Here is a 22,122-nt window from a genome sequence, read left to right on the forward strand (position 1 = left end):
CGGGGAATGAGGGTCATCGGCGGCATAAGCAGGCTGTAGCAGCGCCTACCATGACCACGTGGGCCCGCTCATTAGCCTCTTTTCATATGCACTGCGTCCTCCGGCCCATCATCTCTCAGCGCTGAAGCCGGCGCTGACAGGTGGGCGGGATAATAGGCGGGGGGTGCGCAAAAAATTAACACTCGGCCCGCGTGATCATCCCTGGCAACTACAACCTGGACTGATTATGTGTGGCTATATTCACTGGCCCACGTGCATCATCATCAGCACAGGGGGGGGGCCAGTGAATAAGTACAGTATACTCACCAGCCACCGAACCCTGCAGCATCGCGATGTCCTCCTGTCTGCCGGCCAGCTGATGTGTGTGGAGAGCGGTGTGCACAGTGATGATGTCATCGCTGTGCGCATGGCTCCACACAGGTCATCGGCACTGCTGCTGGCACAGACAGGAAGACGAGCGATGCTGTGTGGAGCGAGGAAAGGTGAGTATAAACGTTTATTTTTTTTGTGTGCCACAGGATGCGGGCCATATACCTGGATGTGGACACATACCAGGATGGTGGACATATTTACAAGGATGGGGATCATATACAAGGCTGGAGGATCATTACCAGGATGGGGTACCTTAGTAGAGAATTTGGGGACATTACCCCCATAACAGTGTCAGCAGCAGATCCTCGCCCCATAACAGTATATCATGACCACATTTTTTGCTTAAAATTTTATTTTCCAATTTTCCTCCTCTAAAACCAGGGTGCATCTTATGGTCCGGTGCGTCTTATAGTCCGAAAAATACGGTACTTCACTGCTGGAAGATAGAAATTTCCTATCCACACACTTTGCTTTGCTTCATCTGTTTTACCTAGTCCATTTGCTTGGCCACCGTTCCACATAATCTGCTCTTTTGGTTTGAGCTAATTCACTTTTGTCCATTAAGGCTATGTGCCCACGCTGCAGATGAGCTGCAGATATTTTCTGCAGGTAAACTGGAATGGTCGGCAGAGAACTGCATGTTAAAATGGGATGCGGGCTGGAGTCGGTTTACCCGTGATTTCACATGCGGGCAGCTGACGAAAAACCTGATGCGGCTGGCGGGGAGGGAGAGAGGGAGAGAGAGACGTACGTGAGTCACACTATCAGCAATGACGTCACTCAGGTGAGTCCTCCACCTGCGGCTCACTTCAGTCACTTTGGTGATTTGCTTTCACAGAAGGAGGACTCCAGCTGTGGCCACATGTAACCTGAGTGACATCACCGCTGATAGCATGACTCACTTCAGTTGCTGTGTGGAGCGCACAGCGGGCAGTCATGTTCTATGGCCGCTAGCCATAAGCGTCAGATGTAGCAGTGCTGGAGGGGTTTTTGGGGGTTAATAAAGTGGTGAAAGAAGGTGGTTTTTTTGGCCTTTATTTGAAATAAAGGAATTTTTAGCTGTTTGTGTTTATTTACTTTCACTTACAGATTAGTGATGAGGGGGGTGGATCATAGACGCCTGCCATCACTAGCCTAGGGCTTAGCGGCAGCTGTGGGCTGTTATTAACCCCGGCTATTACCCAGATTGCCACCGCACCAGGCCAACGGGAAGACCCGGGTAAAGTCTTGGGACTATCGCGTCTAATGAATGTGGTAATACTGGGTGGCTGCTGGCAGATATTTTTAGGCTGGGGGATCTCCCAATAACGTGTGTTTTCCCAGCCTGAGAATACCAGCCCTCAGCTGTGAGGCTTTATCTTGGCTAGGTATCAAAATTGGGGGGGGACAGCACACCGTTTTTTTTTCAATTATTTATTTTACTGTACAATATACACCCGCCCACCGGCGGCTGTTATTGGTTGCAGTCAGACAGCTGTCACTCAGCGTGAGGGTGCGTGTGACGGTAACCAATCACAGAGGGGAAAGCAGTGAATATGTATAAGTCTAATGAACAGGTGCAGTGAATATGTAATGAAGCTAATGAGAGGGTCAGGAAGGAGAATGAGAGGCTGTGGGAGCAGTGTGACAGCCACCCCGGTGATTGGTGAGTATGAAGCGGAGACAGACAGACAGAGAGAGACAGACAAAAACAGAGAGAAACCGACAAAGGAAGACAGACAGAGAGAGAGAGAGAGACAGACAAAGGGCACTTTCATACTTGCGTTGTGCGGCATCCGTCACAACGCGTTGTGTGACGCATGTGATGGATGCGTTGTAAATAGTGTGATAATAAAGGCAATGGATTCCTGTGAAATAACGTGTTGCATTTTTCTTTAGCCGAGAGACAGAGCCCCCATCAACACCGCACACACGCAAGCACTACCGCACCTATCATCACCGCAAACATCGGCACTACCACACCCATCATCACCGCCCACAACCAGGCACTACCGCACCCATCATCACTGCACACACGCAGGCACTACTGCACCCATCCTCACCGCACACACTACCTCAGTGACGTCCCCGTGACAGCGCAATTCACTTCAGTTTCTGCGTGGAGCTCACAGGAGCAGTGGTGTTCTACTGTGCTCCTGTCAGCTTCCTGTAGCAGAGCTGAAAGCGTTGTGGAACCTCATGAGGATTACGTCGGACCTGGAGGGGTATTTGAGGGTTAATAGAGTGGTGAAAGAGGGTGTTTTTTGTCTTTTATTCCAAATAAAGTATTTTTTTGGGTGATTTTTCATTGTGTGTTTATTTACTTTCACTTACAGGTTAATCATTGGGGGTGTCTCAGACGCCTGCGATGATTAACCTAGGACTTAGTGTCAGGTATGGGTTGCCATTAACTCCTTATTACCCTGATTGCCACTGCACCAAGGCAATTGGGGATGAGCCGGGTAGAGTTCCGGGCCTCTCGCATCTAATGGATGCGGCAATTCCAGGCGGCTGCTTGCTGATATTTTTAGGCTGGGGGGCTCCCCATAACATGGGGCTCCCCATCCTGAGAATACCAGCCTTCAGTCGTGTGGCTTTACCTTGGCTGGTATCAAAATTGGGGGGACCGTACGCTGTTTTGTCTTTTAATTATGTATTTATTTTACTGCACTACATAGAACCGCCCACCGGCGGTTGTGATTGGTTGCAGTGAGACAGCTGTCACTCAGCGTGGGGGCGTGTCTGACCAACCAATCATAGGCGCCGGTGGGCGTGGGAAGCAGTGAATACGAGATGGAAAAAAAGGCGGCAGGCATTTTCAAAAGAGGAGAAGCCGCCAGAGCAGTGTGACAGCCGTGCAGCGCCGTGCCCGTGATCGGGGAGTATGGGAGAGGGAGAGAGTATTTACAGCAAGAGAAAACGCTACATTCAGCGTTCCCTCCGCCTGACGGGCACTGACGGTCACCGACAAAACAACTGATGTGCCACGGGGCGGATGCAACGCAAGACCATCCGTTGCAATCCGCCCTTAGTAGAAGCCTATGAGGAATAAATGGCTTCCTGCAACGGTTACCGTAATTCCTCAAGGCGGTGGATTGCAACGGATGCTGCACAACGGAAGTGTGAAAGCGCCCAAAGACAGAGACAGCGACAGAAAAAAAAAAAAGAGACGAAAAGAAAGACTCAGAAATGGTTGAAATAACGCTATGAAACCGGACTCAAACCATCACAGTGTGACTACACCTGTGGGTTAGCAGCGTTATTTATTGACAACATTGAAGTCAATGGGTGAAAAACGCTGCCTAACCGGACTCCTAATTGACATGATGCACAGAATATCAAAAAAACCATTGACTTTGCTGGATTAATGAGAGACATGCAGGTTTTGATGCAGATTTTAAAAAAATGCATCAAAAACTGCAGCGTGTGCACAGGGTCTAAGACTTGTTCTGTTGCAAAGTTACCTTATGCGTGTGCTAATCATCAGACCTACAGAAGATACCACCTCTCCACGTGAGCTCATAACACGTGTACATTATGGTGAGTGAGCAGTACGTAATACTTGTAATATATACATTTTTATAAACTATTTTATTATAATACAAATACAGCAACAGGTAGGAATACGCCCACATTATATCCACTTATGGCAAGAAAGATTTTTTTTTAAGTCAGTATCTTTTATCATTCTGACATTTTTATACAACACATTACTAAGTATGTATTTAAAAATCATTAAAGAAAAGCAATCCATACTCACTTTAAATGCAACTTATTAGGGTCTATCGTTAGCGATTCAATGTCAAGATTGTCAGGATCCATTTCTGATCCTAAAGAATAACAAAACAAATTTAATTCAAGCCATTTTATGGTTTTATTTAGACCTAAAATGTTAAGTGGGTAAATCTGAGATTCTATATTAAAGGGAATCTGTCACCAGGTCTTTACTCCCCTATCTAAGAGCAGCATAATGTAGAGACAGAGACCCTGATTCCAGCGATGTGTCACTTACTGTGTTGCCTGCTGTCATTTTGATAATATCAATGTTTTCTCTGCTGCAGATCTAGCAATTATACAGAACTCTTGAATATGCTGGACTACCTGGCAGCACGCCAAGTAGTCCTGTAATGATAATCTACTGCTGATTAAACAGTGATTTTATCAAAGCTACACTAAGCTGCCCAGTAAGTGACACGTTGCTGGAATCAGGATTTCTGCCCCTACATTACGCTGCTCTCAGATAAGGTGGCACAAATCTGGTGACAGAGTCCCTTTAAAGATTTGTCTGGCTCTGAATTTTTTTTAAACAAACCGAGTATGGATTAAAATGTAGACTCCATAACAATATACAGTACAGACAAAAAGTTTAGACACACCTTCTCTTTCAAGGAGTTTTCTTTATTTTCATGTTTTTAAAAATTGTAGATTTACATTGAAGACATCAAAACTATGAATTAAAACATGTGGAATGAAATACTTAAAAAAGTGTGAAACAACTGAAAATATGTCTTATATTCTAGGTTCTTCAAAGTAGCCACCTTTTGCTTTGATTACTGCTTTGCACACTCTTGGCACCGGAAATGGTTTTCCAACAGTCTTGAAGAGTTCCCAGAGATGCTTAGCACTTGTTGGCCCTTTTGCCTTCACTCTGCGGTCCAGCTAACCCCAAACCATCTCGATTGGGTTCAGGTCTGGTGACTGTGGAGCCCAGGTCATCTGACGTAGCATCCCATCACTCTCCTTCTTAGTCAAAAAGCCCTTACACAGCCTGGAGGTGTGTTTGGGGTCATTGTCCTGTTGAAAAATAAATGACGGTCCAACTAAACGCAAACTGGATGGAATAGCATGCCGCTGCAAGATGCTGTGGTAGCCATGCTGGTTCTGTATGCCTTCAATTTTGAATAAATCCCCAACAGTGTCACTAGCAAAGCACCTGCACACCATCACACCTCCTCCACCATGCTTCACGGTGGGAACCAGGCAAGTAGAGTCCATCCGTTCACCTTTTCTACAAAGACACGGTGGTTGGATCCAAAGATCTCAAATTTGGACTCAGACCAAAGCACAGATTTCCACTGGTCTAATGTCCATTCCTTGGGTTCTTTAGCCCAAACAAGTCTCTTCTGCTTGTTGCCTGTCCTTAGCAGTGGTTTCCTAGCAGCTATTTTACCATGAAGGCCTGCTGCACAAAGTCTCCTCTTAATAGTGGTTCTAGAGATGAGAAGGTGTGTCCAAACTTTTGGTCTGCACTGTATATGGGAGTGTAGAGATACACTGAGTGTCATTACGTTCATGTGATCGGTCATGTTAGTGATAGTGAAATCCATTCCAAGTGTAATAATTTTCGATTACCTAAAATAAAGTACTGCAACTCTAGGAACGCACACTGCTGGAGAACATGAAATATTTATGAACAAAAATTACTTTCACTAACACATAAAATCTGAACCGCGCTGCATCCAAAAGGCTGTTATTCCTGATCTTTGGCATATACCCCATAGGGCCCGTATACTGTGGGCGCAGGGGCCTCTTCTGTCTGTGTCAGCTGTTCTACAATGATGAGTTCAGGGCGGCACGGTGGCTCAGTGGTTAGCACTGCGGTCTTGCAGCGCTGGGGTCCTGGGTTCAAATCCCACCAAGGACACCATCTGCAAGGAGTTTGTATGTTCTCCCCGTGTTTCCTTCCACACTTGAAAGACATAATGATATGGAATTTAGATTGTGAGCCCCAATGGGGACAGTGTTGCCAATGTATGTAAAGCGCTGTGGAATTAATAGCGCTATATAAATTAATATTATTAATTATTATTATTATGTGAACGAGGCCGTCCATTCGGCATGCACATGTATTTCTGCAAACCGCATTCAGATGAATAGGGCAGTAACAGAAATTAATGCAACAAATCTATCACATGTGATTAACCCTTAAATCACCCACTCCAACAGACTGCAGTTAATGCAGTCCATTATTTAAAGGTTCACATACAAGAGATTTGTTACGCAGATTTTCTTGGTTAGAGGATTAGACGGATTAAAATTGTATGTAAAGATTTCTTTCTTGATGAACAGTTCAATTCTCCTCACATAAACCACGCGGGATCAGTACTAAGTGGCTTACGGTTTAGCGTGCTCCAGGCAAGCTGTCACACAGAAAAAAGGAAATACAATACAACCAGTGAATCTGCTGTCACGTGAGAGCCGCCAATCAAAACATCAAGGGTTGTACTCACTGACATATGCATATGACTACAGATCATTTACAGTAGCAAGAAGAACGCACAGCCCTAAATAACAAAACCAATAATAATAGAGAATGCCAAGCAATATATACATAAACCACAAGAAAAAGCACTCAGCATACAGTGCTGTCCAAAAGTATTAGCACCCCTGCAATTCTGTCAGATAATACTCCGTTTCTTCTTGAAAATGATTGCAATCACAAATTCTTTGGTATTATTATCTTCATTTAATTTGTGTTCAATGAAAAAAAAAAAAAAAATTGTCTTAAAGCCAAATTGGATATAATTCCACACCAAACATAAAAAAGGGGGTGGACAAAAGTATTGGCACTGTTTGAAAAATCATGTGATGCTTCTCTAATTTGTGTAATAACAGCCCCTGTAACTTACCTGTGGCACCTAACAGGTGTTGGCAATAACTAAAATCACACTTGCAGCCAGTTGACATGGATTAAAGTTGACTCAACCTCTGTCCTGTGTCCTTGTGTGTACCACATTGAGCATGGAGAAAAGAAAGAAGACCAAAGAACTGTCTGAGGACTTGAGAATCCAAATTGTGAAGAAGCATGAGCAATCTCAAGGCTACAAGTCCATATCCACAGACCTGAAAGTACCTGTGTCATCAAGAAGTTTAAAGCCCATGGCACTGTGGCTAACCTCCCTAGATGTGGAAGGAAAAGAAAAATTGATGAGAGATTTCAACGCAAGATTGTGCGGATGGTGGATAAAGAACCTTGACTAACATCCAAACAAGTTCAAGCTGCCCTGCAGTCCGAGGGTACAACAGTGTCAATCCGTAGTATCCGTCGACGTCCGAATGAAAAGGGACTGTATGGTAGGATACCCAGGAAGACCCCACTTCTTACCCCGAGACATAAAAAAGCCAGGCTGGAGTTTGCCAAAACTTACCTGAGAAAGCCTAAAACGTTTTGGAAGAATGTTTTCTGGTCAGATGAGACAAAAGTAGAGCTTTTTGGGAAAAGCCATCAACAGAGTTTACAAGAAAAAAAAAAAGAAGAGGCATTCAAAGAAAAGAACACAATCCCTACAGTCAAACATGGCTGAGGTTCCCTGATGTTTTGGGGTTGCTTTGCTGCCTCTGGCACTGGACTGCTTGACCGTGTGCATGGCATTATGAAGTCTGAAGACTACCAACAAATTTTGCAGCATAATGTGAGAAAGCTGGGTCTCCCTCAGAGGTCATGGGTCTTGCAGCAGGACAATGACCCAAAACACACTTCAAAAAGCAGTAGAAAATGGTTTGCGAGAAAGCACTGGAGACTACTAAAGTGGCCAGCAATGACTCCAGACCTGAATCCCATAGAACACCTGTGGAAAGATCTCATAATGGCAGTTTGGAGAAGGCCCCCTTCAAATCTCAGGGACCTGGAGCAGTTTGCCAAAAAAGAATGGTCTAAAATTCCAGCAGAGCATTGTAAGAAACTCATTGATGGTTACTGGAAGCGGTTGTTCCCAGTTATTTTGGCTAAAGGTTGTGCAACCAAGTATTAGGCTAAGGGCCGCTTTACACGCTAAGACATCACAAGCAATTGCTAGCGATGTCGAGCGCGATAGCACCCGCCCCGATATGTGGCGATTGCTACGGTAGCGTCACACACACATACCTGCTCTGCGACGTCGCTGTGACCGCAGAACAATCCCTCCCTCAAGGGGGAGGTGTGTTCGGCGTCACCGAGACATCACAGCGACGTCACTAAACGGCCAACCAATCAAAGCGGAGGGGCGGAGATGAGCGGGACGAACATTCCGCCCACCTCCTTCCTTCCGCATTGCCGGCAGTCGCAGGTAAGGAGATGTTCCTCGTTCCTGCGGTGTCACACGTAGCGATGTGTGCTGCCACAGGAACGAGGAACAACATCATACCTGCAGCAGCAACGATAATTGAGATGGGGGGGATGTCACCGATTAGCGATTTTGAACGTTTTTTGCAACGATTCAAAATCGCTAATAGGCGTCACTCACAACGACATCGCTAACGCGGCTGGATGTGCGTCACAAAATCCGTGACCCCCAATGACATCGCTTTAGTGATGTCGTAGCATGTAAAGCCACCTCAAGCGTGCCAATACTTTTGTCTGGCCCATTTTTGGAGCTTTGTGTGAAATGATCAATGATTTGATTTTTGTTTCATTCTCTTTTGTGTTTTTTCATTGCAAGCAAAATAAATGAAGATAATAATACCAAAGAATTTGTGATTGCAATCATTCTCAAGAAGAAATTGAGTATTGACAGAATTGCAGGGGTGCCAATACTTTTGGCTAGCACTGTATATAGATTGCACTCACTCGAAATAACAAAATAAAATAAAAAAAAAATAAAAAAAATATATATATATATATATATATATATATATATATATATATATATATATATATATATATATATATATATATATATATATATATATATATATATATATATATATATATATATATATATATATATATACACACACACACACACACACACTTTTATCAGTGAGCATAGATTAAAAACACTAGGAATATATCAAAGATAAATACCAGCGCTACTCAAAGTATATTACACACTTCTTACCCCTGATGAAGCTATCTCAGCGACACGCACTGGGTCAGGTTGTATAGTAGCCAGTCTGTTTCTATGACATATATTTCAGCTGTGCCATGTAATATAATGTTGTAAGTCCTTTATATGGGGGTCTTCAAATTGCATATGGGTGGCTCCTTAAATGTTATATGTTGAACTACATTTTTTTATTTTAACTGTTCCACCACAACACTTTCATACGGCATTGGTTCATGGCAATTATGTCAATTTACTGAGAGAGACCATGTCTCATATTATGAAATAGTATTATGATATAACTAGCGCATCGGGCATTCTAGAATTTACGTATTGTGTAGTTAATGTATGATTTTTGTTATATATATAGATGTTGTTGTGTGTAGTTACCAAGTGTTTGTGTAGGGCGCTGTACATGTTCTGGGTGTTGTCTGGGTGTCCGGGGGGAGCGGTGTTGTGTGTGTGTTGCGTTGTTTGTGGAGCGCTGTGTGTCTGCAGCGTTCTGTGTGTGTGGTGCTGTATGTGTTGCGTGGTTTGTGTGGGTGTGGAGTGCGTGTGTGTGTTTTGGGGGGAAATATGTTTTGTGCAGGGTGTGTGTTGCGCGGTATGTGCGTATATTTATGTATGCCACGGTGTTTGTGTGTTGGGTGTTGTGTGTGCGCGGCGTTGTCTGTGTGTGGGTGGGTGTCTGTGTAGGGCGGTGTTTGTGGTTCCCAGTGTGTGTGTGTGTGTGTGTGTGTGTGTGTGTGTGTGTGTGTGTGTGTGTGTGTGTGTGTGTGTGTGTGTGTGTGTGTGTGTTTTGGGCGGGGGGTTGTGCACCCCTCATCGTGCTCCATCCCCCATGCTGCGCACCCCCCATCGTGCTCCATCCCCCATGCTGCACACCCCCCCATCGTGCTCCATCCTCCATGCTGAACACCCCCCATCGTGCTCCATCCTCCATGCTGCCCACCCCCCATCGTGCTCCATCCCCCATGCTGGGGCCGCCGGGGGCGGGTCCGAGCGTGGCAACGTGTGCCGGGGCGGGGCTGAGCGGGCGAGGCGTCAGCGTATGCCGGCTCCCTGCACATGTGTACCGGGAGCCGGTGTACGCTGGTAACCATGATACACATCGGGTAACTAAGGGAAGCGCTTCCTATAGTTACGCGATGTGTATCATGGTTACCAGCGTACACCGGCTCCGTCACGATCCCAGCATCGCAAGGTTATGTCCGCCAGGGGAAGGGCCGAGTGTGCCAACGTGTGGCGGGGGCGAGCGGGCGAGGCGTCAGCGTATGCCGGCTCCCTGCACATGTGTACTGGGAGCCGGTGTACGCTGGAGCGGGCGATGCGTGCGGAGGGCCAGGGCAAGCGGCTAATCCATGCGGGGGGCGGGGCCAGGCCGAGGCGAGCGGCCAATCGGTGGGGGGGGCGGGGCCAGGCCGAGCCCAGCGGCCAATCCGACAGTTGTCACTGTAACGACACTGTCACGGTGACACAATTTTGGAGCAAGAATGACAGACAGAATAAGGCAATTATATATATAGATAGTATTATGAAATACATTCTGTAGGAATCATCCTTTTAGCATTGTGCCCATCCTTGTAGCATTGTCTATCCTTGTGCCTTGCAGTATTGTTCCCATCCTTGTAGCATTGTGCCCATCCTTGTAGCATTGTAGTACTGTGCCCATCCTTGTAGCATTGTGCCCATCCTTGTAGCATTGTGCCCATCCTTGTAGCATTGTGCCCATCCTTTTGCCCTCATCCTTGTTCACCATTATGCCGCTCTTCACAAACGCAAAAAAAAAATAATTCTTCTCACCTTTCCTCCCGTTGCCTCAGGGCTGCGTGCTGATCAGTGTTTGCAGCGTTTGGGATGTAGCATGTTTCAGCTGCGTTCAGAGCACTGGGTTGTACAGTACAAGCATAGTGGGCAGGATTTCTAGAAATCCCATCCACTGTGCGTGTGCGGCCCGCAGCAAACACTGACCTGCGGTGTGGCTTTCAGAGTCTCAAGTGCCCTGCGTACTGAGAATACAGCGAGGAGACCGCAGCGACCCGAACCCAGATCGTGAGCACGAGCATCTGTGGTCTCCTGTATTCTCCTGCGGAGGAGACTCAAAGCCCTGCAGTCAAGACCCGCTGCGTCCAGGACACAGCGGGTCCTGATCGTGGGCATATACTTGCTTTTTGCAGCCGCAGACCCCGTGACGATCGTAGCTCTATGCCGGGAGCCGGTAGGCAGGGTTTTATAGTACAGTTGAATTATTTGCGGTGCCGCGCAGAGGAGCTCTGACCACTATACCAATGGCTGCCGCCAGCCAATCAGATGCAAGGAGGTGACGTCATACAGCGACATCACCTCCTTGTATCTGATTGGCCGCGTAATGCATTGGCGTAGTGCAGACAGCTCCGCAAATAATTCAACTGTACTATAAAACCCTGCCTGCCGGCGCCGGCTCCCGACATAGAGCTACGATCGTCACGGGGTCTGCCGCTGCAAAAAGCAGCCTCAGCGGCCACATTCGGCCCACGTGATGCGTGTTTGAGACCTCTGATCTACGCCATAACATACACACTTGAGGTTCTGCTTTGCTAACAGTAGAAACATTTACTTCCATTCCTTTCTAATCAGATTACTCACCCTCCTTCCTATACAATAACCAAAGAGCTGGTATTGTATGTGCTGCAATCATAAAACTAATCAGTGTATCCTTGAACTAAATGCTGAATATTTCATGCATTGGTTATAGCAGTGTAACGCACTTGGGCAATGGTCCAACTTTAGCATAGAAGTGTGCTCAACTAACAATTTTGACCAAGACTACATGATAAGTAATACTGTAAGTGGCCCTCTACAGTAAACTACAGATTTATAACGGATTGAATATGAGGCCCTGATGTTGGTGCTGGGGTGATATATCCTAGTACACTTGCTGTGAGGAAGCGCTGGTGACGTGCAGTGATATGGGCTACGAGAAGTCCAAATCCAGGGCTGCAGCGGGGGCAGAGAGTCCCTACTCCTGAACAATTAATGGAGGATGATATTTCTGAAGGCATTTCTGCATTTATTGTTTTAATACTGTGACTGTGGAGTATACCAGAACACTTAAAGGGGTTAACCAGTGAAAACAAGTTTATAACCTAAACACAGTATGATAACTCAGTGGGGTCCTGACCATGGAGTCCCTTATAATGGGACACCAATATACGCAAGGAACAGAACGACAGTGCACATACTTGGCACTGCTCCATTTATTCCATATGGAATGGTTAAGCGCGGTGCTTGCCTTTTCCAGAAACCCCATAGAGAATGAATAAAACTGTAGTCAGGCACGTATAATGCAGTTCTATTCTAATGAGGATGAAACTAAAATTTAACACCTCCATACACAATAGATATCTGATGGCCAAACGGTTAGCCATCGCTCCAGACTCCCCCATACACAGGAATGCTCGGCTGAGTGTTCCAGTCTTCTCAATCAAACAGCCATAGAGTTCTCTCGCAGTGTCTTATCTCCAGGGAGAGCCTAAAGAGTGCTTTACACGCTGTAACATCGCTAGCGATCTCGTTAGCGATGTGACACGCCAAATCGCAGATGCGATCTGCCGAGATCACACATGTGACCGACGCTATTAAAACGACCTATGTGCGATCTCGGCAGATTGCATCTGCGATCTGGCATGTCACATCGCTAACGAGATCGCTAGCGATGTCGCAGCGTGTAAAGCACCCTTTAGGGGTACTTTCCACGCTGCGACATCGCTAGCAGATTGTAGCGATGCCGAGCGCGATAGTCCCGCCCCCGTCGCACATGCGAAATCTTGTGATAGCTGCCGTAGCGAACATTATCGCTATGGCAGCTTAACACGCACTTACCTGCACTGCGACGTTGCTCTGGCCGGTGACCCGCCTTATTCCTAAGGGGGCGGGTCGTGCGGCGTCACACGGCAGGCGGCCAATAGAAGCGGAGGGGCGGAGATGAACAGGACGTAAACATCCCGCCCACCTCCTTCCTTCCGCATAGCTGGCGTGAGCCGCAGGACGCAGGTAGGAGATGTTCCTCGCTCCTGCGGCTTCATTCACAGCGATGTGTGCTGCCACAGGAACAACATCGTACCTGTCGCTGCAGCGAAATTATGGAAATGACCGACACTACACAGATCCCCGATTTGACGCTTTTGCGATCGTTTATCGGTGCTTCTAGGCTTTACACGTTGCGACGTCGTTACCGGCGCCGGATGTGCGTCACTTTCGATTTGACCCCGACGAAATCGCAGTAGCGATGTTGCAACGTGCAAAGTAACCCTTAGGATTCGCCGCAGAAATTCAGCAGGCAGGCATCTGTCGAGGTGAAGTCGGGAGGCTGTTAGACATGTTAGATTGTCGGCTGATGACTTTAATTTTAGAGATAGGCGAGCATTAAAATGCTCAGGTGCTCGGTCCTCAAGTCAAGCAGGTCAGGCTAAAAGCTACTTTACACAATGCGATATCGGTCCCGATATCGCTAGTGTGGGTACCCGCCCCCATCTGTTGCGCGACACGGGCAAATCGCTGCCCGTGCCGCACAACATCGCCCAGACCTGTCACACATACTTACCTGCCCGGCGACGTTGCTGTGACCGGCGAACCGCCTCCTTTCTAAGGGGGCGGTCCGTGCGGCGTCACAGCGACGTCACGGAGTGGCCACCCAATAGCAGCGGAGGGGCGGAGATGAGCGGGATGTAACATCCCGCCCACCTCCTTCCTTCCGCATAGCGGCCGGGAGGCAGGTAAGGAGAGGTTCCTCGTTCCTGCGGTGTCACACATAGCGATGTGTGCTGCCGCAGGAGCGACGAACTACATCGTTACTGCTGCAGTAACGATAATCGAGAATGGACCCCCATGTCACCGATGAGCGATTTTGCACGTTTTTGCAACGATGCAAAAATCGCTCATCGGTGTCACACGCAGCAACATCGCTAATGCGGCCGGATGTGCGTCACAAATTCCGTGACCCCAACGACTCCGCATTAGCGATGTCGCAGCGTGTAAAGCCCCCTTAAGTTCACATTTCCGTTGTTTTGTATCAGTCACATGCGTCACTTGACGCATGTGACTGATGCGCTGTTCAACGCTGTACAACGGATGACAAAGAACAGAATTCTTTGTCGGATTCTGTTGTGTGCAGGGGGCGGAGTTGGGGGGTGGGGGGGGAGCCGAGCGGGGCCGTGACATTGAGGACATCAGTGCCGCAGGGACTGCAGGACAGGCGAGTGTGTGTGTGTGCGCGTGTTTGAGTGTGTGTGTGTATACACATGCTGAATGCGTGAGGGGGCGGAGCCAGGCGCTGAGGATGTCAGTGACAGTGCTGCGGTCTGCATGGGTGGGGACAGGTGAGTGTGTGTGTGTGCACATGCGGAGTTCGGGAGGGAGCGGAGCCGAGCAGGGGCGGGGCCAGACAAGGGTGTCAGTGGCAGTGCTTGTGTGCATGGCTGGGGACAGGTGTGTGTGTGTGTGTGTGTGTGTGTGTGTGTGTGTGTGTGTGTACACACATGTGCGGAGTGCGGGAGGGGGCAGGGCCGAGCGGGGAAGTGTCGGCCTCCCTGCACACGTAACCAGACTAAATATCGGGTAACAGCAAAGCACCAGATGTTTACCTTGGTTACGGGCCTACACCGCTTAGCGCTGGCTCCTTGCACCGTAACCAGGGTAAATATCGGGTAACCAACCAAAGCTGGTTACGTGTGCAGGGAGCCAGAGAGCATGCGCAGCGAAATCCGACGGATCGCGCTGCTCAAAAAACGTTACATGCTGCGTTCCTCCCGCCTGGTGGTCAGTCGTTCCACGACTGATCAGTCGGGCGGAGGGTGCAACGCAGCATCATCAGTCACAATCCGCTGCTCATACAAGTCTATGGGAGCAACGGAATCCGCTAAACGGATTCCGTTGTTTACAAGAGCAGCGGATTGTGACTGATACATTTTAGCGGAAATGTGAACCTAGCCTCAGATGCTCTGAAAGGGTTCAACTGGAGTAACGAGTATAATTAAATCAATAATTGGGCAATTCGGCTCTCCGCCCATCTGCAGCCAGCCATAAACAGAGCATTTTCAAGTGGTGAGCACGTTCGCTCAAAACCTGAAGAAGCTGTCTTTTTGCAGCGATACGCGTGGGGTTGCCTCACCTGTCTCACTGGTATTTGGATCCCACACTATGGACTTACTTTAAGTAAATCAATATGATCATAGTTGCCATGATTAAGATCTTGACCAATCAAAACACTAGATTCATGGAGATTTTAATCCTGTTTCTTGGTGAAGTGTTGACATTTTACATTCTTCCAATAAACTACTATTTTTTATCTGGACGTTGTTGCTGGACATCCCCTTCCTTCTATATGGACTTTAAGTATCACGTCAAATTGGATAGGTGTAATATATATCTATATATCTCCATAGACACACACACAAACACATATACAGTATATCACAAAAGTGAGTAGACCCCTCACATTTTTGTAAATATTTTATTATATCTTTTTATGGGAGAACACTTAAGAGAAGACACTTTGATACAATGTAAAGTAGTCAGTGTACAGCTTGTAAAACAGTATACATTTGGCGTGACCTATAAAATAACACAGCTATGTCTAAAAAACTGGCAAGAAGTTAGTACACCGCTGAGTGAACATGGACAAATTGTGCCCAAAGTGTCAGTATTTTGCGTGGTCACCATTATTTTCCAGCACTGTATTAACTCTCTTGGACATGAAGATCACTAGAGCTTCAAAGGAGCCGCTGGATCCTCTTCAAACCTCCATGACGAGATCCCGAAGCTGGTGGATATTAGAGAACCTGTGCTCCTCCACCTTCTAGTCGAGGGTGCCCTACAGATGCTCCATACGGTTTAGGTCTGGAGACATGCTTGGCCAGTCCACTGGGGAGCATCCAAAATGTATTCATTTTTAAGCACTGGTGAGCACCCAACATTTATTCATTTTTAAGTATTGTCATGGTGGGCTCTATCTTCTTGTTATGCTTGGACAGTCCAGCACCTTTACCCTCAGTTTCTTTAGCAAGGCAGTGGTCGTCTTGGAGGTGTGTTTGGGGTTGTATCATGTTGGAATACTGCCCTGCGGCCCAGTTTCTGAAGGGAGCGGGTCATGTTTTGCTTCAGTATTTCACAGTATATGTTGTCATTCATGGTTCCCTCAATGAACTGTACCTCTCCATGACTGGCAGCACTTATGCAGCCCCAAACCATTACACGGTCACCACCATTCTTGACTATAGGCAAGACACACTTGTCTTTGTACCCCTCACCTGAATGCCGCCACACAGACTTGACACCATCTGAACCAAATTTAAATTGCTCTCATCAGTCCACAGAACATGGTTCCAGTAATCCATGTCCTTATTCTGCTCGTCTTCAGCAAACTGTTTCTTGTGCATCATTGTTAGAAGAGCCTTCCTTCTGGGACGACAGCCTTGCAAACCTTTGCTGCAGTGTGTGTGTGTGATCTTAGCACTGACAAGCTGACCTCCCCCCTTTAACCTCTGCTGCAGACAGCAGTCATATATCTATTTTGAAAAGACAACCTCTGGATTTGATGCCGAGCATGTGTATTCAACTTTTTTGGTCGACCATGGTGAGGCCTGTTCTGAATGGGACCTGTCTTGTTAATCCGCTCTATGGTCTTGGCCACCGTGTTGCCAATCTTCTTATAGCCTAGGCCATCTTTATGTAGAGCAACAATTCTTTTTTTTCAGATCCTGAGAGAATTCTTTGCCATGAGGTGTCATGCCGAGCTTCCAATGACCAGTATGAAAGTATGAGGTATAACACCAAATGTAACACACCTGCTCCCCATTCACACTGGAGACCTTGTAACACTAATGAGTCACATGACACCGGTGAGGGAATATGACTAATTGTGCACAACTTGGCCATTTTCACTTAGGGGTGTACTCACTTTTGTTGCCAGCAGTTTAGACATTAATGGCTGTGTGATGAGTTATTTAGAGGGCACCAAATTTACACTGTTATACAAGCTATACACCGACTACTGTACATTGTACCATAGTGGCATATCTTCAGTGTTGTCCCATGAAAAGATATAATAAAATATTTTCAAAAACATGAAAGGTGTACTCACTTTGAGGTATACTGTATGCATGTCTAATATGTTATATTACTTTGATACATTGATACTCATTTAATTTCTTCCTATAACCGGGCCCTTTATTTACCTTTTGGTAGATTTAATCTATATATGGATTGACTATACACTTAATTATTTGCACCTTTTTTGGTTATTTTTAATTCATGTTACCTCCGATATTGGCACTATATTTGCTTTACTTGTGTTCTTGGAAGACCATTCTTTGGGATCTAAATGTGTGGGGGTTTTATATGCTTATTCTTGCATGCAGGTGTTAAGGTCTCTCTAGGTTTTAAAATGGCACTTTAAATATAATAAAATCTGTTACAATTATATATAAGGTGTGCTTATTGTTAATGTTGCACCCTTTTTCTCTTTTTTTTTGAGCGTCTAATCAAAATATGACAAGTCTCAGTTTTTTGGGGCAGTCAGTCAGTTGACACACACACACAAAAAAAAATAAAAAAGCACATGAACTGCCCCGTAGACTATAAAGAGTACAAATTCAATCTATGAAAAACACAAATAGAATATATACATGGAAAACTGATGTTTGAATGAAGCCCAAGGCTGTTTTCACACATTTGGTTTTTGCAGTGCGGCTCAATCCGGCTCAAAAACCTATGCAACGGATGCAGCGAAAAAAACCAGATCCATTGCATACGTTTTTCCATGCGGCCCGTCCGTTTTTTTGACGGATGCGGCTTGATACTGGGCATGGGCAGTTAAAAAAAACGCATCTGGCGGGCGGATCCGGTTTTTGCCGCAGGACGCCGCATCCGGCGTCCATAGGCTTGCATTGTAAAAAAAATTTTCGCCGCACAAAAAATGTGCCAGGCAACGTTCCATCCGGCCGCCGCATGGGCTAAATATGCCACATCCGGCAAAAAACGGACACAACGCAAGGCCATGCAGCACAATACGGCGCTAATGCAAGTCTATGCGGAAAAAACGCAACCAACGGCAAAAAAAACGGTTGCGTTTTTTCTGCAAAGCGCCGTATTGTGCCGCTCAGCAAAAAACGGATGTGTGAAAGCAGCCTAAGCTATATGAAGGCTAGAAAATTATGTCATTAAACATTGGGATTTCACATTTAGGTGGATATATTATGCCTTACCATAGTAAGTATAGTGCAAAATTGGGGATGCTAAAATAAATTAGTTTTATTGTCTAAAAGCAACGGGTGAGCCAGCAATTGGCTCTAAAAACTGTTGTGTAGAGCATATGTAGAGGGCTATGTAAATGGCCTCCAGTCCTGGGTGCTGTATTTGTGACCCGTACGGATGACTGTGCTACTTGATGATTTATTAGATAGCTTTCGCTCCAATGTTATACTGTGGGCGGTGTTGATCAGTGCTGATTTATCATGAGAAAAAAAAATACCGATAATAAAAAAAAAAATAAATAAAATTGTCTGTATGCTGCGACTGACAGCATATATCGGACCGAGCGCAACCATTAAAGTCAATGGGTATGTGCAAAACAATGGACTGCAGTCAGATACACGCCGACATAGGAGATGGAGAAATTAGGTTCTCCATCTTCTCCATGTGGTGTGTGAGAGGTAATATACTCACCAATTCCGGTCTTCCCGGATTTCCTGGGCCGATACTCTCCTCTTGTCACTCACATGACTTCTATTGTGACTCTGCAGATAACACTGGGGTTTATGTAAAAGATGGAAGAAACTTTCACAATAGAAGTCTATGGAGCGACAGGATGAGACGAAACGTTAGTCATGTGAGTGAGAAAAGGACCAGGGAGGTGCTGGAAACTGGGGAAGATGGAGATCAGTGTGTATAATACAGCACTTAGGGCATGTAGCCATGACCAGGATGTGGTGGGTCCTGACCTGCAGGGCCTCGAGTCTCCTCCGCAGGAGACCGCAGTTGCCCGTGCTCATGATCAGGGCTCGGGCAGTTGTGGTCTCACTCTTCTGTTCTCCCTGCGGAGAACGCTTGCGTCTCCGCAACAAACAATCGACATGCTTGCAGCTTGGAAAGCTGCACCACATGTCAGTTTACGCTGCAGGCCGTCCACGCACAGTGGGCATAGGATGTCTATAAATCCCATCTACTGTGCTGCTACTGTACATTACAGTGTTTTTGACGCAGCTAAAACATGCTACGTCCAAAACGTTGTGAATAATTCAGGTGGGCACGCAGCCTTAAGGGGGCTTTACAGGCAATGACATCGCTAACGAGATGTTGTTGGGGACACAGAATTCGTGACGCACATCCGGCCTCGTTAGCGACGTTGTTGCATGTGAAACGCACGAATGACCGCTACTGATCAAAATTACTCACCATATTGTTGATCATTGACTTGTCGTTCTAATCTCAAATATCGTTGCTGTTGCAGGACTCAGGTTGTTTGTCGTTCCTGAGGCAGCACACATCGCTACGTGTGACACCCCAGGAACAACATCGTACCTGCGGCCGCCGGCAGTGAGGAAGGAAGGAGGTGGGCGGGATGTCCGTCCCGCTCATCTCCGCCCCGCCACTTCTATTGGGCGGCCGCTTAGTGACGCCGAACGAACCTCCCCCTTAGAAAGGAGGCGGTTCGCCGGCCACAGCGACGTCACTAGGCAGGTAAGTATAGTGTGATGGGGACTAACGATGTTGTGCGCCACGGGCAGCAATTTGCCCGTGACGCACAACTGACGGTGGCGGGTGCTTTCACCAGCGACATTGCTAGCGACATCGCTGTGTGTAAAGTGGCCTACATACATGTTTAAAGTACCACTCCATTGGGTGCTTTTAAAGGGAATCTGTCACATGGAAATTGCTATTAATCTGCAGAAATAGGGGGAGGGGGGGTTGAATTAATCTGTAGGTTAATAGCATTTCGAACCTGACTGATGCCTGCACATTGAACTCCGCTACCAGGAGGAAATTAACTTTAATCCTCCCGGCAGCATTCGGGCTTCAACCTGGAATGCTGTCTGCAGGAATAAAATATTTTCCTACCGGCAGCAGGGTTTAATCTGCAGGTGCCGGGCAGGTTCAAAATGCTATTAACCTGCAAATTAACCACATATCTGCAGGTTAAATAGCATTTTACTAAGTGACAGGTTCCCTTTAATCTAACTCCCTGCCCCGTCTAATACTCACCCACTACCATCTTCACCCTCGATCGCCAATGCTGTGGTCGGTCTCCGGCACTTTGTGACCTGCTGGATCTCTCCAGGGTGTCATGGAGTGTACCGGAGGTCACTCTTCAATTCACCTCTATAAGAGCCTCGTTCTCGCTCTCATAGACTTGCACTGGGAACTTGTGATGGAACTTCTGACTTCCGACCAGCCAGAAGTCGCGATCACAAGATGCTGCCACGGGACTGAAACAATGCTAAAAAAAAAAAAAAAAAAGGTGAAGATTCCAGTGTGTTTTTGTTTTATAAAACAGGGGGTTAGATTAAAAGCACCACTACAGGGATGAAAAATGAAGAAGGCTGGAGTGGTGCTTAAAGGAATAAAAGAAAAATTCAGGAGTATTTCTTTAAAGTGAGCCTGACAAGAACTGCGGCCGCTGCTTCATCGCACGAAAAACAGAAACAAGTCACATGGACATCACCTCCGGACAGTCATTGAAGCGCCTATATGATATAACTGCGGCTTCTAGGCTATAACAACAATGATGTAGCGCCCTCTGCGCAGGGGACCGTCAGACAGGACTAGTCATGAATGGTGGCAATATACCATAGATGAGAAGAAAAATGTCGCACAGTCATTTTATTTTTCTCCAAGAACAGCACCTCCTCAGTCCGCAGGCCACAGTTGGTACTGCAGCCAAAATCCAATATAATAAGCACATTCTCATGTAGAGTCACCAGATTCATAGCCAGGATATAATAATACATAATGTACAGGCAGGATAGTAAGACTACATTCCTGTACACGGATTATCCTTAGTATGTGGAGAATGCCACATCACACAGGACACTAGGACAAGACCTGACAGCAGGGGATGGCGGCCATGGGCCTGTCAGGAGCTCAGGGAAAGGAAGGACTCCCCCTTATCAGATGTTCTCACACATATTCTGCTCCATGGCGCCCCCTAATGTACAAACCTGCATGAGGTGCAGCTCACTACCAGGCCATGGCAGCAGTGGGCACAGGATACCTGCGCTGTCATACCGCACATCCCAGACAGACTAAATAACACAAGCACAATGGCGCCCGTGCAGGCCGTTACCTGTTCTCGCCTCCCGGCTCCGTCCTCCTTTCTCACGGACAACTTTACTGCGGTTTGTTTTTGTTTTCTCTTCTTTACGGTAGTATCACTCCCTTCCGTGGGCGGGGCTAACCTGTGATGCTTACCACGTGACTGACCTTGCCGGGCGGTAGCCTTCCCTTCTGTGTGGTGATTGGCTCAGCAGACACCGTCCCTGGATGCTGATGAGAGCGCCGACGCCATATTTGTTACTGGCAATGTTTTCCTGGTGCAGGGCTTCATTCCTGTCTCCATGGCGACACTGAGTCAGTCTTCTATTACAGAAAGCATGCCTGGGGCATGGGGCTGCCAGTACGATATTAGAGCTGCTGTCATACACAGGGCCTCTCTAGCCACAAAACAAAATGCCTGCAGTGTTAGTAGCAACATCATTAAAGCAGCACGCCAGCATTTTTTTATTTCACAACTGAAGTGGTCCTTCTAATCTAAGTCCCCTGTCGCCTGTACTATACTCAGCATCTGGCGGCTTCATCTGTTTCCAGCGGTGCTCCTGTTTCTCATAACTCAATACAACTCTATGAGAGCCTCGTTCTGTCACCCATAGGGTATGTCCGCACGCTTCATTCTTGATTTGACAAAAAAAATGCATCCAAAACGCATGCGTTTTGAATG

General features: G+C 46.7%; 1 protein-coding gene across 2 annotated transcripts in view; it reads right to left on the reverse strand.

Moving 5' to 3' along the window:
* Positions 1-21,573, reverse strand: part of INPP5K (inositol polyphosphate-5-phosphatase K) — a 115,161-nt gene extending 93,588 nt beyond the window's left edge. For both annotated transcript variants that reach the window (XM_075335327.1, XM_075335326.1), the window contains exons 1-2: positions 21,472-21,573; positions 4,112-4,181 (exon numbers count right to left, since the gene is read on the reverse strand). In XM_075335327.1, the coding sequence (XP_075191442.1) occupies positions 4,112-4,173 (62 nt within the window). In that variant the 5' untranslated portion in view covers positions 4,174-4,181; positions 21,472-21,573. The remainder of the gene's footprint in view (positions 1-4,111; positions 4,182-21,471) is intronic.
* Between the last annotated feature and the right edge of the window lie 549 nt (positions 21,574-22,122).

Source organism: Anomaloglossus baeobatrachus, chromosome 2 (genome assembly GCF_048569485.1).
Source record: "Anomaloglossus baeobatrachus isolate aAnoBae1 chromosome 2, aAnoBae1.hap1, whole genome shotgun sequence".
NCBI lineage: Eukaryota > Metazoa > Chordata > Amphibia > Anura > Aromobatidae > Anomaloglossus > Anomaloglossus baeobatrachus.